At 42.4% G+C, this 18,214-nt stretch overlaps 1 protein-coding gene across 6 annotated transcripts in view; it reads right to left on the bottom strand.

Moving 5' to 3' along the window:
* The window catches only part of usp25 (ubiquitin specific peptidase 25), a 68,841-nt gene that overhangs the window by 6,173 nt on the left and 44,454 nt on the right, over positions 1–18,214 (bottom strand). For 3 of the 6 annotated variants that reach the window (XM_014197388.3, XM_014197389.3, XM_082974602.1), the window contains 8 exons: positions 13,594–13,736; positions 12,435–12,569; positions 9,600–9,695; positions 9,007–9,185; positions 8,214–8,292; positions 8,051–8,130; positions 7,230–7,353; positions 845–1,037 (listed from right to left, as the gene is read on the bottom strand). In XM_014197388.3, the coding sequence (XP_014052863.1) occupies positions 845–1,037; positions 7,230–7,353; positions 8,051–8,130; positions 8,214–8,292; positions 9,007–9,185; positions 9,600–9,695; positions 12,435–12,569; positions 13,594–13,736 (1,029 nt within the window). The remainder of the gene's footprint in view (positions 1–844; positions 1,038–7,229; positions 7,354–8,050; positions 8,131–8,213; positions 8,293–9,006; positions 9,186–9,599; positions 9,696–12,434; positions 12,570–13,593; positions 13,737–18,214) is intronic. The other 3 variants (XM_014197392.3, XM_014197390.3, XM_014197391.3) reach the window with 3 other exon arrangements.

Below are 18,214 nucleotides of genomic sequence, written 5' to 3'. Positions count from 1 at the left end.
AGAAGTTCCACAGTGGTGGTGAGTTAAGACAATCAGAAATATTATCAAATCTCCAAATGGGCACATTTATAGGCCTACATTTGTATAGGCCTACTATGTATAATCAGGTGCGTATCCTTACTCAACATTGACAGGAGCACCACAAACAAACGACAATTAATAAATTGACTTTTACATTTGAGATTCTTCAAAGTAGCCACCCTTTGCCTTGATGGTAGCTTTGGGTCATTGTCCTGTTGAAAAACAAATGATTGCGTTTAGTGGGACTATCATTTGTTCTTCAACAGGACAATGACCCAACACACCTCCAGGCTGTGTAAGGGCTATTTGACCAAGGAGAGTGATGGAGTGCTGCATCAGATGACCTGGCTTCCACAATCACCTGACCTCAACCCAATTGAGATGTTTTGAGATGAATTGGACCGCAGAGTGAAGGAAAAGCAGCCAACAAGTGCTCAGCATATGTGGGAACTCCTTCAAGACTGTTGGGAAAGCATTCCAGGTGAAGCTGGTTGAGAGAATGCCAAGAGTGTGCAAAACTGTCATCAAGGCAAAGGGTGGCTACTTTGAAGAATCTTAAATATATTTTGATTTGTTAAACCATTTTGGATTACTACATGATTCCATATGTGTTATTTCATAGTTTGTCTTCACTATTATTCTACAATGTAGAAAATAGTAAAAATAAAGAAAAACCCTTGAATGAGTAGGTGTGTCCAAACTTTTGACTGGTACTGCATATATTTTAAACTGCTCGACTAAAAGAAATCTTGGTTGACCAACAGTCTATCAACCAAACAATTGACTAAATTGGGGGGGTTAGCCCTAAAACAAACAAACTCACGCTCCATCTCTTGTCCCAGATAGGAGCACCAGCGGTTCCTCATGTCCTCCACAGACAGCAGGTCCTTCTCTATGTCGTGGACCAGCAATAGAGGGATGCATGGCACCACCAGCTCATTCATGATGCTCAAGCCGTTGCTCACCTCCGGCTCCTCACCAGACTCAAACATCCCTGCCGCATTCTCGTTCAGTTTCTAATGGGCAAAGCACATACAGCGGCAAGAAAAAGTATGTGAACCCTTTGGAATTGCCTGTATTTTTGCATAAATTGGTCATCAAATTTGATCTAAGTCACAACAGACAAACAGTGTTCTTAAACTAATAACACACCAATTATTGTATTTTTCTTATCTATATTGAATACATAATTTAAACATTCACAGTGAAGGTTGGAAAAAGTATGTGAATCCCTAGGCTAATGACTTCTCCAAAAGCTAATTGGAGTCAGGAATCAGCTAACCTGGAGTCTAATCAATGAGACGAGATTAACCAATATCTCCAGAGCTGTCCTATAAAAAAACATTTGCAAAATTAAATTTGAGTTTGCTATTCACAAGAAGCATTGCCTGATGTGAACCATGCCTCAAACAAAAGATCTCAAAAGACCTAAGATTAAGAATTGTTGACTTGCATAAAGCTGGAAAGGGTTACAAAAGTATATCTAAAAGCCTTGATGTTCATCAGTCCACAGTAAGACAAATTGTCTATAAATGGAGAAAGTTCAGCACTGTTGCTACTCTCCCTAGAAGTGGCCATCCTGCAAAGATGACTGCAAGAGCATAGCGCAGAATGCTCAATGAGGTTAAGAAGAATCCTAGAGTGTCAGCTAAAGACTTACAAATATCTCTGGAACATGCTAACATCTCTGTTGACGAGTCTACGATACGTAAAACACTAAACAAGAATGGGGTTCATGGGAGGACACCACGGAATAAGCCACTGCTGTCCAAAAAAAACATTGCTGCACGTCTGAAGTTCACAAAAGAGCACCTGGATGTTCCACAGCGCTACTGGCAAAATATTCTGTGGACAGATGAAACTAAAGTTTAGTTGTTTGGAAGGAACACAACACTGTCTTGAGAAAAAAAAGGCACAGCACACAAAAACATCAAAACCTCATCCCAACTGTAAAGTATGGTGGAGGGAGCATCATGGTTTGGGGCTGCTTTGCTGCCTCAGGGCCTGGACAGCTTGCTATCATCGACGGAAAAATTGATTCCCAAGTATATCAAGACATTTTGCAGGAGAATGTAAGGCTATCTGTCCGCCAATTGAAGCTCAACAGAAGTTGGGTGATGTAACAGGACAACGACCCAAAACACAGAAGTAAATCAACAACAGAATGGCTTCAACAGAAGAAAATGCGCCTTCTGGAGTGGCCCGTCGAGCCTGCCCAACCCGATTAAGATGCTGTGGCATGACCTCAGGAGAGCGGTTCACACCAGACATCCCAAGAATATTGCTGAACTGAAACAGTTTTGTAAAGAGGAATGGTCCAAAATTCCTCCTGACCATTGTGCAGGTCTGATCCGCAACTACAGAAAACATTTGGTTGAGGTTATTGCTGTCAAAAAGAGGGTCAACCAGTTATTAAATCAAGGGTTCACATACTTTTCCCATCCTGCAATGTGAATGTTTACACGGTGTGTTCAAAAGACAAGAAAACAATTGTTTGTGTGTCATTAGTTTAAGCAGACTGTGTTTGTCTACTGTTGTGACTTAGATTAAGCTCAGATTTGATGACTAATTTATGCAGAAGTCCAGGTAATTCCAAAGGGTTCACATACTTTTTCTTGCCACTGTACATATAGATTGACGATTTAGGGATTAGCTTGAAGTGGTATGCTAACAAATTTACCAGTATTAGCTACTCTGTCAAAACAGACTTAGAGGACAGCCAGGTATTACTTTTTCATATATTGCTAATGTACAGTGGGGGAAAAAGTATTTGATCCCCTGCTGATTTTGTACGTTTGCCCACTTACAAAGAAATGATCAGTCTATCATTTTAATGGCAGGTTTATTTGAACAGTGAGAGACAGAATAACAACAAAAAAATCCAGAAAAACGCATGTCAAAAATGTTATACAATTATTTGCATTATAATGAGGGAAATAAGTATTTGACCCCTCTGCAAAACATGACTTAGTACTTGGTGGCAAAACCCTTGTTGGCAATCAGAGGTCAGACGTTTCTTGTAGTTGGCCACCAGGTTTGCACACATCTCAGGAGGGATTTTGTCCCACTTCTCTTTGCAGATCTTCTCCAAGTCATTAAGGTTTCGAGGCTGACGTTTGGCAACTCGAACCTTCAGATCCCTCCACAGATTTTCTATGGGATTAAGGTCTGGAGACTGGCTAGGCCACTCCAGAACCTTAATGTACTTCTTGAGCCACTCCTTTGTTGCCTTGGCCGTGTGTTTTGGGTCATTGTCATGCTGGAATACCCATCCACGACCCATTTTCAATGCCCTGGCTGAGGGAAGGATGTTGTCACCCAAGATTTGACGGTACATGGCCCCGTCCATCGTCCCTTTGATGCGGTGAAGTTGTCCTGTCCCCTTAGCAGAAAAACACCCCCAAAGCATAATGTTTCCACCTCCATGTTTGACGGTGGAGATGGTGTTCTTGGGGTCATAGGCAGCATTCCTCCTCCTCCAAACACGGCGAGTTGAGTTGATGCCAAAGAGCTCCAATTTGGTCTCATCTGACCACAACACTTTCACCAGTTGTCCTCTGAATCATTCAGATGTTCATTGGCAAACTTCAGACGGGCATGTATATGTATTCTTGAGCAGGGGGACCTTGTGGGCGCTGCAGGATTTCAGTCCTTCACGGCGTAGTGTGTTACCAATTGTTTTCTTGGTGACTATGGTCCCAGCTGCCTTGAGATCATTGACAAGATCCTCCCGTGTAGTTCTGGGCTGATTCCTCACCTCATGAGGTTTCCTGATTCCTCACCTCATGATCATTGCAACCCCACGAGGTGAGATCTTGCATGGAGCCCCAGGCCGAGGGATATTGACAGTTCTTTTGTGTTTCTTCCATTTGCGAATAATAGCACCAAATGTTGTCACCTTCTCACCAAGCTGCTTGGCGATGGTCTTGTACCCCATTCCAGCCTTGTGTAGGTCTACAATCTTGTCCTTGACATCCTTGGAGAGCTCTTTGGTCTTGGCCATGGTGGAGAGTTTGGAATCTGATTGATTGATTGCTTCTGTGGACCGGTGTCTTTTTTACAGGTAACAAACTGACATTAGGAGCACTCCCTTTAAGAGTGTGCTCCTAATCTCAGCTCGTTACCCGTATAAAAGACACCTGGGAGCCAGAAATCTTTCTGATTGAGAGGGGGTTAAATACTTATTTGCCTCATTAAAATGCAAATCAATTTCTAACATTTTTGACATGCGTTTTTCTGGATATTTTTGTTGTTTTTCTGGATATTTGTGTCTCTCACTGTTCAAATAAACCTACCATTAAAATTATAGATTGATCCTTTCTTTATCAGTGGGCAAACGTACAAAATCAGCAGGGGATCAAATACTTTGTCCCCCCACTGTAAATGTATTTACATTCGAGACCACCTCTGTATGAAAGGCTGCAGCCCAGGTAAGTCACAGACCATTTGCATTACCACTATCTGGTAGTCATCTATCCACACTGTCAATATCAGAGGATGTTCACAAGGCCTGTGGTACTGTTGTGGGCAGTGACGTACTAGATGATGCAGACACTTCGCTCTGTTCTCCTTAGCCAAGTCCTGCTCTGGTGCAGACACAAACTCCCTGACCTTAGCTGTGGAAAATACCTTACACAGAGGCAGGCGGTGGGGACTCACAAAAGATCCCAGTACATTAACTGTGTCAATGTTAGCAGTGTTTTCAATTAAAACAGGGCAAAAGGTAAACAGCAGGGCTTGAGAGAGCGGGCCCGAGCAGGGAGGCAGGGGTTCGTTCTGGCCAGAGATCTGAGATGGCGGCTATAACTCCAACTGTAACAGAGCCCTGACGAAGAGAGCAGAGGTTTGCTCAGGACACAGCCGTGTCTCACGGTAATGTGTTTACACTCGCTGGGCCTCCTGCTTCCTATTCCCACTTGGATGATTACATTAAGAGCACAATGCCGGTGTAAGGTTACTGAGTGCAGGAGCAGCAACAGGGCCGACGAGGAGGAACAGGGTCTCTCCCTCTCTCGGTTCAGACAAGACCAGTCACAGCCTGATCCGACCGACCGGGGAATCATTCCATCTAAGCCCTAACAGATAGAACCAGGACACAGCTTGGAGATGGGATAGTAAACAAAATGAAACTGTAGTCTGATCAGAATATTAAACTGATTTTTCCTCCAAACAAATACAGAGCCTTCAGAAAGTATTCATACCACTTGACTTATTCCACATTTTGTTACAGCCTGAATTCAAAATGGATTAAATATATGTATTTTCTCACATCTACACACAATACCCCATAATGACAAAGCGAAAATATGTTTTTAGACATTTTTGCAAATTTATTGAAAATGAAAACTCATTTACTTAAGTATTCACACCCCTGAGTGAATACATGTTAGAATCACCTTTGGCAGCGATTACAGCTGTGAGTCTTTCTGGGTAAGTATAAGAGCTTTGCACACCTGGAACATACAATATTTGTACATGATCCTTTTAAAAACTTGTTAAAACTCTGATCATCGCTAGACAGACATTTTGAAATCTTGCAGAAACTGTAACTAAGCAACTAAGCAACTATGTTGTTTCGGGAAGCAACACCAGTGTATATTTGGCCTTGTGTTTTAGGTTATTATTTTGAAAGGTGAATTTGTCTCCCAGTATCTGTTGGAAAGCAGACAAAACCAGGTTTTCCTCTAGGATTTTGCCTATTTTAGCTCTATTCTGTTTCCTTATACCCTAAACAAACCTCCCTAGTACTCGCCAATGACAAGCATACCCATAACATGATGCAACCACCACCATGCTTGAAAATATTAAGAGTGGTACTCATGATATGTTGTGTGGGATTTTCCCCAAACATAACACTTTGTATTCAGGACATTAAGTTAATTTCTTTGCCACATTTTTTGCAGTTTTACTTTAGTGCATTATTGCAAACAGGATGCATGTTTTGGAATATTTTAATTCTGTACAGGCTTCCTTCTTTTCACTCTGTAGAACTAGTAAGTTTACTGCAAAACACTAACCTAAATTACGATGCTGATCCATCCTCCGTTTTCTCTTATCACAGCCATATAACTTTTTTAAAGTCACCAATGGCCTCATGGTGAAATCCCTGAGCAGTTTCCTTCCTCTCCGGCAACTGAGTTAGGAAGGACACCTGTATCTTTATAGTGACTGGATGTATTGATACACCAGCCAAAGTGTAATTAATAACTTTACTATGCCCAAAGGTATATTCAATGTCTGCTTTTTTCTACCAATACTGTAGGTGCCCTTTGTGAGGAATTAGAAAACCTCCCTGGTCTTTGTGGTTGAATCTGTGTTTGAAATTCTCTGCTCGACCTTACAGATAATTGTATGTGTGGGGTACAGAGATGAAGTAGTCATTCAAAAATCATGTTAAACACTATTATTGCACACAGAGTCTATGCAAATTATGTGACTTGTTTAGCACATTTTTACTCCTGAATGTATTTAGGCTTGCCATAACAAAGGGATTGAATACTTATTGACTCAAGACATTTCAGCTTTTCATTTTTAATTAATTTGTAAACATTTCTAAAAAACATAATTCCATGTTGACATGGGGTATTGTGTGTAGGCCAGTGACAAAATCTCAATTTAATCCATTTTAAATTCAGGCTGTAAGACAACATTTTGAAAAAGTAAGAGGTGTGAATACTTTCTGAAGGCACTGCAGCATCTGTTGAGAAAAGTTCTGTGGGAATTTTTATGGGAAATAAAAAAAGCCAATGAAATATCTCAGCTAGAACAGGAACACGCCTGCATCAATTCTAGAGATTATGGGGTGGAGGGATAGTCTTGTTCGACATTAGTCACTGTGACCAGCGGGACGGCACAAATTAGTTAGGTGCTCAGAGACAGAGAGACTTGCTGATGAGACAGAGGATAGTGGTGTTCATTTTTCAAAGGGAATGACTTGAACTACTTCCACTGTGACCTATTGATTTGTTTGGAAACGTGATGATCTTTAAAATACAATGGACTAACTTTGACCACTTTCCTCACATTTAGGGTGAAACTTTGACTCTTTAGAAATTGTATGTACCAAATGCTAAATCTGCTGAAGCATAAGAAAATCATACCGCATCTTACATGAACTAACTAAATAAGATCAACTGACAGACTTCCAATAGAACAGTGGTTCAGTTGTTGTATGATTGTGAGTGATGTCAGGACGAGGGTTGTCTCACCAGCAGACACTCTCTGCGGTAGAGCCCTATGAGCTCATCGTCGTGACCTCGGTACAACCCTTTGACCAACAGCTCTCTGTTGTACTGGTATGAGTAGATCAGGTACATCAATGCCTCCACAAAGCTACAAAGAAACAGACACAGTCAGATACATTATAGTAGAATCAGGGTGGAACAAATTTAACCTAAAATGTAACCACAAGGGCTGCTTTTACACAGGCGGCCCAATTCAGTTTTTCCACTAATTGGTCTTTTGACCAATCACATCAGATCTTTTCACATCTTTTTCAGAGCTGATCTGATTGGTCAAAAAAGTTTAAAAAAAGGTCAGAATTGGGCTGGCTACCTGAGTAAATGCTGCCATAGAGAGGCAGAGGACATATAAAATCAGTTTTAGCTGTGACTACAAGGGATAGTAGAGCTGGAACAGTCAGGCCTTTTTCATTAAGAAGATTTAAAACAGATGTATTGGAGGGAGAATTAACAGAAGAAACAACCAAGTACATGAACAACCATCTTGATCTATGCCAGACTGACTTCGCTCCAGATGTAAGGATGGGGGGTGTTAAGGGACTTGCTGCCCTCTACAGGTGACTTTAGGAAGTTCCCATGCTTAACAAAGGCTGCACTATCAGCTGCTTCTACTAATAATGCAATAATCTAGAGAGCATTTTAATCTACATTTTAAATGTTTTCTATACTGAAATGGTTGGGCAATGTGAGTTCCCATTTGTTTGCAGTAAGATATGAAGGCTGGAAATAAAAGCTCTGGTTCGTGAAGAGAAGAACGTGACAACAGTCCAGCCAATTGGCAGTCTCACCTTTTCTTCTGGAACAGCTCCAAGCCAATCATCAGGAAGATTGTTGTCTCGCGGAAATTCCTGTATTCCTGATGCCACATCTGTGAACATTGTAGGGAACAGAGTTCATGAGAAAGAGCTTGAAAGGATTTGAAAGGAAACCAGAGTGTTTCAGAATGCTGACCTCATATTCCTCCATGTTGATCTCCTCTGGCTTAATGAGGTCTAGTTTGGCACGGGCCACCTTCATAATGCTCTTACACCTGAGAGGGGGGGAATGAGGAGAAAGGGAAAGCAAAAGAGAGAAAGCAAAAGGAAAGAGAAGAGAAAGGGTGATGAATCATACTGGTGAGGAACTAGCTACTCCTGGAGATGAAACAGTACATAGTGGTCCTGGGGCCACGACACACAGGCCCCATGAATGACTGCTTACTGCAGAGAAACACTACTACTGAACCACACACTCCTCCTCTCCAGAGCTTCTGATTGAGGCCACATGCAACAAAGAAATCTTAATATAAACCGGGCAGTTTAACTCCTGGATGCTGATTGGCTGAAAGTCGTAGTATATCAGACTGTATATCACGGGTATGACAAAACATTTATTTTTACTGTTACATTGGTAACCAGTTTATAATAGCAATGAGGCACCTCAGATTTGTGGTATATGGCCAATATACCACGGCTAAGTGATGTATCGTACATAAGAACAGCCCTAAGCATTGATATATTGGACATATGCCACATCCCCTCTGGCTTTATTGATTAATTATACCTGCTCAGAATAGAGGAAAATCTATTCACTGATGAAAGTGGATCATGGCTACCCTCTGCTGGTGAATTTGTTAAGTTCAGAGGTAATAAACTGGTGTTTTCTTTTTTGTTTTACCAAATAAAGATAGGACAGACTCATAATTCTAAAATTAACCAAATAGGAGTTACAGGAAACAGGTTTTGGTGGTTTAACCCATGAATACCGTTCGTTAAAACCCAGGTTTCGGTCGGCAAACTGCATGAGGAGGGTTCTCTCCAGAATCTTCTTGGGGGCCTGGTTCTGGATGAAGTAGACGATGACGTGCTGCAGCCGGTAGTCACTCCCTGGGGCCGTGTCCTCCTGAGCAAACCTCAGCAGACGGGTGTACTCCACCTTAATGGCCTGACACACATAGATCGAGCATGGGGTGAATGGACTTTGATAGGCCAAACTAACATTACAACTTCAGAGTAGGCCTAGATTAGAACATTGATAAACATCTGCAGCAGCAGAAGACAAAACCATCGTCTCCATGTAAGAGGTGTCAAGATCATCGTCATCATCCTCCTCATCCTTGTAAACAAAACTCAAAGAGTTGATTCAAGTTCTCTTTGTTCAAATGAACCTCATTGTCCATGTGACACCAAGTCCAATTTCTGTAGGATGCTTTTGATGAGAACAACTGACTCAAAAAGACAGAACTAGTGAAATGCTAGGTAAAACGGGATGGGAGGATGGTTGTTGAGAGGCGGTAGAAGTACAGCATCACAGAAGGAGTGAATAAAGGTGTGAAAGAGAAATGAGATGGGAATGTACCTTGAAGAAGGCCGCTTCAGGCCCAAGCTTTTCAAACACAGTCCTTGCTTTGCCAATGGACATTATAATACCCTGCATGTTTGGAGTCATCATGGCCTGCAGTACCCAAGGAAGTGGAAGCATGTTACAATAGTAGAAAATAAATCCCCTTAGAATTGAACGAGCCCAGCAAGCCCCGAAAATAATACACTTTTCTGGTACAGCACTATGTGAGCACTACCATACATCAGTCAGCAGACCATGCATACAGTCAAAAGTTTGGACACACCTATCATTCCAGGGTTTTTCTTTAAATTGTACTATTTTCTACATTGTAGAATAATAGTGAAGACACCAAAACAGTGAAATAACATATGGAATCATGTAGTAACCAACAACAATAAAAAAGTGTCATTTTATATTTGAGATTCTTCAAAGTAGCCACCCTTTGCCTTGATGACAGCTTTGCACACTCTCTGCATTCTTTCAACCAGCTTCATGAGGTAGTCACCTAAAATGCATTTCAATTAACAGGTGTGCCTTGTTAAAAGTTAATTTGTGGAATTTCTATCCTTCTTAATTTGTTTGAGCCAATTAGTTGTGTTGTGACAAGGTAGGGGTGGTATACAGAAGATAGCCCTATTTGGTAAAAGAACAAGTCCATATTATTGCAAGAACAGCTCAAATATCAAATACAATTTTACTTGTCACATGCGCCTAATACACATGCGCCAAAGAAGCAAAGAGAAACAGTCCATTATTACTTTAAAACATGAAGGTCAGTCCATCCGGAAAATTTCAAGAACTTTGAAAGTTTCAAGTGCAGTCACAAAACCCATTAAGCGTTATGAAACTGGATCTCATGAGGACCGCCACAGGAGAGGAAGACCCAGAGTTACCTCTGCTGCAGAGGATAAGTTCATTAGAGTTAACTGCACCTCAGATTGCAGCCCAAATAAATGCTTCACAGAGTTAAAGTAACAGACACATCTCAACATCAACTCTTCAGAGGAGACTTCTTGAAATCAGGCCTTTATGGTCAAATTGCTGCAAAGAAACCACTACTAAAGGACACCAATAAGAAGAAGAGACTTGCTTGGGCCAAGAAATATGAGCAATGGACATTAGACCGGTGGAAATCTGTCCTTTGGTCCGATGAGTCCAAATTGGAGATTTTTGGTTCCAACCACTGTGTCTTTGTGAGACGCAGAGTAGGTGAATGGATGATCTCCGCACATGTGGTTCCCACCATGAAGCATGGAGGAGGAGGTGTGATGGTTTGGGGGTGCTTTGCTGGTGACACTGTCTGTGATTAATTCATAATTCAAGGCACACTTAACCAGCATGGCTACCACAGCATTCTGCAGCGATACGCCATCCCATCTGGTTTGCGCTTAGTGGGACTATCATTTGTTTTCAACAGGACAATGATCCAAAACACACCTACAGGCTGTGTAAGGGCTATTTGACCAAGGAGAGTGATGGAGTGCTGCATCAGATGACCTGGCCTCCACAATCACCTGACCTCAACCCAATTGAGATGGTTTGGGATGAGTTGGACCGCAGAGTGAAGGAAAAGCAGCCAACAAGTACTCAGCATATGTGGGAACTCCTTCAAGACGGTTGGGAAAAGCATTCCAGGTGAAGCTGGTTGAGAGAAGCCAAGCTTGTTCAAAGCTGTCATCAAGGCAAAGGGTGGCTACTTAAACAAATCAAAATATATTTTAGATTCTTCTAACACTTTTTTGTTTAATACATGAATGCATGTCTGTTATTTCATAGTTTTGATGTCTTCACTATTATTAGACAATGTAGACAATAGTAAAAATAAAGAAAAACCCTTGAATGAGTAGGTGTGTCCAAACTTTTGACTGGTACTGTATGTTAGAGTCACTCTACTAATGTAAGGTACACACACAGCTCGTCATGTGAAGGACACAATGGATGCTTTAAAATAAATTGGCATGTGAAGGACAGTCTCTGTGAAAGGCAGCCCTGTGAAGGTCGAGGTCCTTATGGTAAAGACAGTCTCTACAGACAGACCTATACAGTCCTAGTGTGGTACAGCAAGCAGACAGTCTTTGGTCTATTTCAGGGCATAGAAATTAAACATTGATTCTACTACAGCACTTAGACAACATTTTTCGCCAGACTCTCTTGTAAATGCCAAACCAAGCAAAACCAACACATTTATTGACAGGAGCAGTGAGACAATGCAGTTACATTAAGCTTGTATTTTTCCATCCCAACGAGTTTTTAGATGATACATATTTGTATGAATCAAAAAGGATGTTAGAAACAGTAAGACATAACCGCGCAAATCACATTTACATTTAACATTTGCTCCTGAGATTCAGTTTATTTCTCAGCAGCAAAAATAAACACTCTAGGCAATTGAGTCGCTGTTTAGGTGAAGTTCCTGTCCAAATATCTCTGAGAACCAGAGGCTTCTGTGTAGAGTAGAGTGCTTCTGTTGCAAGATGCAAGTAGGCTTGACAGGGATAGGCTTTTCACACAATATCTTTTTATAGCTAGCCCAAGGCTAGTGTCATCTTCTAGGATAGTACACTGGCTGTAGTCTAATATAGCACCCTATCTTGGTCTGCCAAGAGGTTTGGTTGAAAATGGCAACTGTGACTTGCCCTGAGCTAACCATGACTCTGGTTTGAAAACTTCTCTGAATTAAGATGTAGAGGTGTGAAAAGCCTGTAGGAGAGCCAAGAGGAGAACATCTCATCCTAATCACCAACAGGCAAGAGACTTTTTAGCACACCAAAGAAGTCAGCTGGATGAGCTGAGTGTTGAGCACTACCTCATCACTTGTTACCCCCCCCACCCCACGACAAAGCTTCCCACCTGGGGGATGGCCACCTCTACCATACGGTGGGCAGGGGGCTTATCCTTCACAGGGGGGTCAGAAGGAGGGGCTTCAGGGTTCACCTTGATCTCAGGCTGGGGGGGAAGGCGTGGGGAGACACTCTCCCCACTGGACTGTGGGTGGAGAGAGAGAGAGAGACAGACAGAGACAGACAAAGAGACAGACAGACACAGACACACACAGACAGAGAGACACACACAGACAGAGAGACACACACAGACAGAGAGACACACAGACAGAGAGACACACAGACAGAGAGACACACAGACAGAGAGACACACAGAGACAGAGAGACAGAGAGACACAGACAGACAGAGACAGAGAGACACAGACAGACAGAGACAGAGAGACACAGACAGACAGAGAGACACAGACAGACAGAGAGACACAGACAGAGACAGAGAGACACAGAGAGACAGAGAGAGACAAAGACAGACAGAGAGAGACAAAGACAGAGAGAGACAAAGACAGAGAGAGACAAAGACAAACAGAGAGAGACAAAGACAAACAAAGACAGACAAACAAAGACAGACAGACAGACAGACAGACAGAGAGACACAGACAGACAGAGAGACACAGACAGACAGAGAGACACAGACAGACAGAGAGACACAGACAGACAGAGAGACACAGACAGACAGAGTGACACAGACAGAGTGACACAGACAGAGTGACACAGACAGAGTGACACAGACAGAGTGACACAGACAGAGTGACACAGACAGAGTGACACTCACAGACAGAGTGACACAGACAGAGTGACACTCACAGACAGAGTGACACAGACAGAGTGACACAGACAGAGTGACACAGACAGAGTGACACAGACAGAGTGACACAGACAGAGTGACACAGACAGAGTGACACAGACAGAGTGACACAGACAGAGTGACACAGACAGAGTGACAGAGACAGAGTGACAGAGACAGAGTGACAGAGAGAGACAGAAAGAAGCATGGAGGGCGAAGTTAAACAGAAAGAGAAAAAAGGGTGAAAATAACTAGGGTTGAGTGGTAGGCCTACGTGGTTCTTTGAAGTGAGCGTAGAAGGAGCAGTTGGATAGCGTGTGTGTGTGTGTGTGTAAGAGGTGGAGTATGTGTGTGTGTGTGTGTTATGTGCTATGCTATATGGTCTTACTGCAGTAAGCAGTCCCTCAGGGCTCCTCTCCTCCTGCTGCTCGGCTGCAGCCTTGGAGATGGCCCTCTCTGTGTCCTCCTGCAGGTGCTTGGAGTAGTCTGTGGGGGACGGCTGCTCCATGTACTCTGGGTCCTGCTGTGGAGCTGGAGGAACCACACACAAACCAACAACCAACATGAGATACACTACTACAGGCAAGCAAAATCTAGTCTGTCTAATATAATTTTTACACTGTTGTGCCGATCTGCACCATGCCCAAACTAAATGGTCTGGAAATGTTATTTTTACAGTTCCAGAAACTATGGTGGATGTGTAACCAGGCCAGCACTAGTGATGTGCAGATCGCAAATTATTGGTTCTTATTGAACAACGTTTTACTGACTGGTCAGTCATGATTCGTATTTTTCAGGACTTGTTGATTTTAGTTGTTCATTTGACCTGCTGGCCCCCATGAATACAGTAGGATTAATACGTGCTCCTCAGGCTGAGCAGCTCCGGAGACATGCTCTGCTCAACTGTCTATCATATGTGCGTGCAGGAAAATAAATCATGCTATGCTGCAGGCAGCATAGAGAAGAAAAATACGTTTAGCACTGGCATAGCACAACCTTCCGCAGCCCACACCACCCAAAATGTTTTTCTTTTGGGGGGGGGGGGGGGTCCCCCTGGATGTTAGGCCTCAATAGATAGTATATTAACAAGTCAGAATTACAGGAAATTAGCTTTAACATTTTAAGATTGTCTCTCCGCCTCAGGGCAAAATTTGTAGAATAGCAGGAAATTAGCTAAGGGATTCTCAGGAAGTCAGGACAATCCTTGCCCAGCAGGGAAGCTTAATATTGTTTAGTTTTAGTTTTATTATTTGTGCTTAAAAATGTACATTTAAGGGAAAATATTTGTTTTGGATATTCTCAATACTTTCGATATTATAAATGTCCATGCCGGCTCTATGCCTGGAAATGCCCTTGTCAGGAGCAAAGCATCCCAATTTCCAAAACTCTCCCAAAAAATGTTTACAATAAAAAGGCTAAAAATGTATATTAATTGAACAATTATCATATGTAGTTTCTTGCAATAGCCCTCTGTTACTTTAAATAATACTTATCTCAAAACTTTGATTCCTAAAAGATGTGATCGGAGATTTGGTTTACTCTGTCAAATTTGTCTAAAATCCTAAATTAAATCAGGAATCATAAAGCAACTGAGGGAAAACTAAATTGCTACTGTGTGTAACAACTGAATGAAGATTTTATTTAATTTTTTTAATTGGTCAACTCTGTAAAATGTTTAATATATATATATATATATATATATATAAAAACACAAATCACAACAAGAGAGACACACCAACACTACATAAAGATAGGCCTAAGACAACACAGCATGGTAGCAACACAACATGACAACAACATGGTAGCAACAACACGACAGCAGCACAAAACATGGTACAAACATAATTGGGTACAGACAACAGCACAAACGGCAAGAAGGTAGAGACAACAATACATCCCGCAAAGCAGCCACAACTGTCAGTAAGTGTCCATGATTGAGTCTTTGAATGAAGAGATGGCGATAAACTGACCAGTTTGAGTGTTTTTTTGCAACTCGTTCCAGACGCTAGCTACAGCGAACTGAAAAGAGGAGCGAACCAGGGACGTGTGCGCTTTGGGAACCTTTAACAGAATGTGACTGGCAGAACTGGTGTTGTATGTGGAGGAGGAGGGCTGCAGTAGATATCTCAGATAGGGGGGAGTGAGGCCTAAGAGGGTTTTATAAATAAGCATCAAGCAGTGAGTCTTGCAACGGGTATACAGAGATGACCAGTTTAGAGAGAAGTATAGAGTGCAGTGATGTGTCCCATAAGTGGCATTGGTGGAAAATCTGATGGCCGGATGGTAAAGAACATCTAGCCGCTCGAGAGCACCCTTACCAGTCGATCTATAAATTACGTCTCCGTAATCTAGCATGGATAGGAAGGTCATCTGAATCAGGGTTAGTTTGGCAGCTGGGGTGAAAGAGGAGCGATTACGATAGAGGAAACCAAGTCTAGATTTAACCTTAGCCTGCAGCTTTGATATGTGCTGAGAGAAGGACAGTGTACTGTCTAGCCACACTCCCAAGAACTTGTATGAGGTGACTACCTCAAGCTCTAAACCCTCAGAGGTAGTAATCACACCGGTGGGGAGAGGGGCATTCTTACCAAACCACACGATCATTGTTTTAGAGGTGTTCAGAACAAGGTTAAGGGCAGAGAAAGCTTGTTGGACGCTAAGAAAGCTTTGTTGTAGAGCACTTAAGACAAAATCCGGGGAGGTGCCAGCTGAGTATAAGACTATCATCTGCATATAAATGGATGAGAGAGCTTCCTATTGCCCGAGCTATGCTGTTGATGTAAATTGAGAAGAGCGTGGGGCCTAAGACCGAGCCTTGGGGTACTCCCTTGGTGACAGGCAGTGGCTGAGACAGCAGATGTTCTGACTTTATACACTGCCCCCTTGAGGTAGTTAGCAAACCAGGCCAATGACCCCTCAGAGACACCAACACTCCTTAGCTGGCCCACAAGAATGGAATGACCTACCGTATCAAAAGCTTTGGCCAAGTCAATAAAAATAGCAGAACAACATTGCTTAGAATCAAGGGCAATTGTGACATAATTTAGGACCTTTAGGGTGGGTTGCACCAACATGGTTTAAATTAATCTAGGATTAGAGTTAATCTAGGTTTTGTAAATCTAGGATTATAATTAAGCAGAGATGTGCTGCACCACTTAATTTAAAATCATAGATTTACTGATCCAGATTAACGGTTTTAAACTATGATTAGTGACATGTTACACCAATATATGAGGTATTTCGTGAGTTGAAACGAAGTAGCTAGCCTACTTCACAAATGAGGCCAAAGTTGCTGTCCCTTGATGAAATAATAACTATGTAGAACTACTGAAACTCCATCGTGAAAGGTTGTCATGGTTGGCTGATTTGAAATAAAATCCGTTATTTGCAAGTACTAGTATAAAAAGACAAACACGACTGTCAAAAAGAGGGAAGACACCTGGGCCATATTATGCGACAGATTCAATGGATCGACACGGATTAAAGAGGGACCCAAATCGGATGGAGTGCTGGAAAAACTTAAAAGCCAAAAAGGATGTGGCAGAGGAGAGGAGAGGGGCTATTTCAGACCGGAGGGGAGCCTCATCCAGGGGAATTGGATCCCATCACCCAGAAGATATGCGAGATGATTCCTCAGCAGTTTTCCCCTCTCCTTAACCCCTATGATGACGACGAACAACTCGACCCACCAATATTTAGTAAGCATAAGTAACTGGTAAATATCAATGACTATAATGCATGTTAAAACTAACGTTAACACTACTTCACTACAATGTTAACGTTATCAGTCCCGTCACAGCATGTTGCATAACATCATCATTCGTACCAAGGCTGGGCATATCATAAGCCCCAATTCAATTGTTGTACAAAATGGCACGGAAATAGCCTACTAATAATGAGTTCATTTTCTTTCTTTCCTTTAGTTGAGCTGACACCCTGTGTCGTAGAGAACAGAACTGTCTGGATCTTTCACCAGCAGCAAAAACAGCAGACAGGCCAAGCAAACGACCCAGAACTGACATGAACCAAGCTCATATTGATGTTTTGGAGCTGGAGAGAGAAAAATCTACTGCAGATTGAGGTCCTAAATTTACCAAAAGAGCTACAACAAATAGGAATGTGTGTAGTCTATTGTCCCTAGTACACCTGGGAATCTAGCTCTCCAGTAAAATCCAGGTGGTGTTTCCTCTGTAGGGTTGAACCTCATGTACTGATTCTTCAGACCGGCAATAGCACTGGACACTGACTACAATCCTGCCGACGGTTGACTTGTGGAGTCCAAAAAGATCCCCATCCACCATCTGGAAACATCTAGTTGCATAGAACCGTAGGGCCACCAGAAGCTGAAGTAGTGGGGGTACAGCCTCGTTCCTATCGCTCCCAAGCTTAATGGTTGGTCCAACCTTTCTTTCCAGTTGCATTACAGAGTCCTTGGAGAAGCGGTATCTCCTTGAAAACTCATAAAACTCAACATGATTCAACCGGTCTCAAATTATTCTCTGAGGAACTCTGTTGTTCTGGTCTCTCCACAGTAGAAATGCTGCCATTTTATCAGTTAAACCATCTCAAGAGGTAGTTCAGAATTTTAAAAAAAGGAGTGAGGAGCACTGGGGCTAGTTGCATTAGAAGGGGTGGGAGATGAGGAAATGTTGGACAGGCAAGGAGGAATGGTTGAGTCAAATAGGATTCCTGACTTAATGAAGTTGTGATTAAAGAGCTCAGCCATGTGCTCCTTGTCAGTAACAACCACATCATCACCATTAGGGGACACGGGCAGCTGTGGGGAGGTGGGTTTATTCTCTAGGTCTTTAACCCTTTTCCAGAACTTCTTAGGGTTAGACCCACAGAGAGAGAACTGCTCCTTAAAGTAACTCACTTGGCCTTCCAGATTGCCCGAGTGCACTTATTTCTAATTTATCTGAACGAGAGCCAGTCAGCCTGAGTATGCGTGTACCAAGCCTTTCGCCAAATGGAATTCTTGAGGTGGAGTAACTCTGCCCGATCACGGT

The sequence above is a fragment of the Salmo salar genome, chromosome 04 (genome assembly GCF_965601325.2).
Source record: "Salmo salar chromosome 04, fSalSal1, whole genome shotgun sequence".
In the NCBI taxonomy this organism is placed as follows: Eukaryota; Metazoa; Chordata; class Actinopteri; order Salmoniformes; family Salmonidae; genus Salmo; species Salmo salar.
Note: the sequence above shows the minus strand (reverse complement) of the source record. Positions and strands in the feature narration are given on the sequence as shown.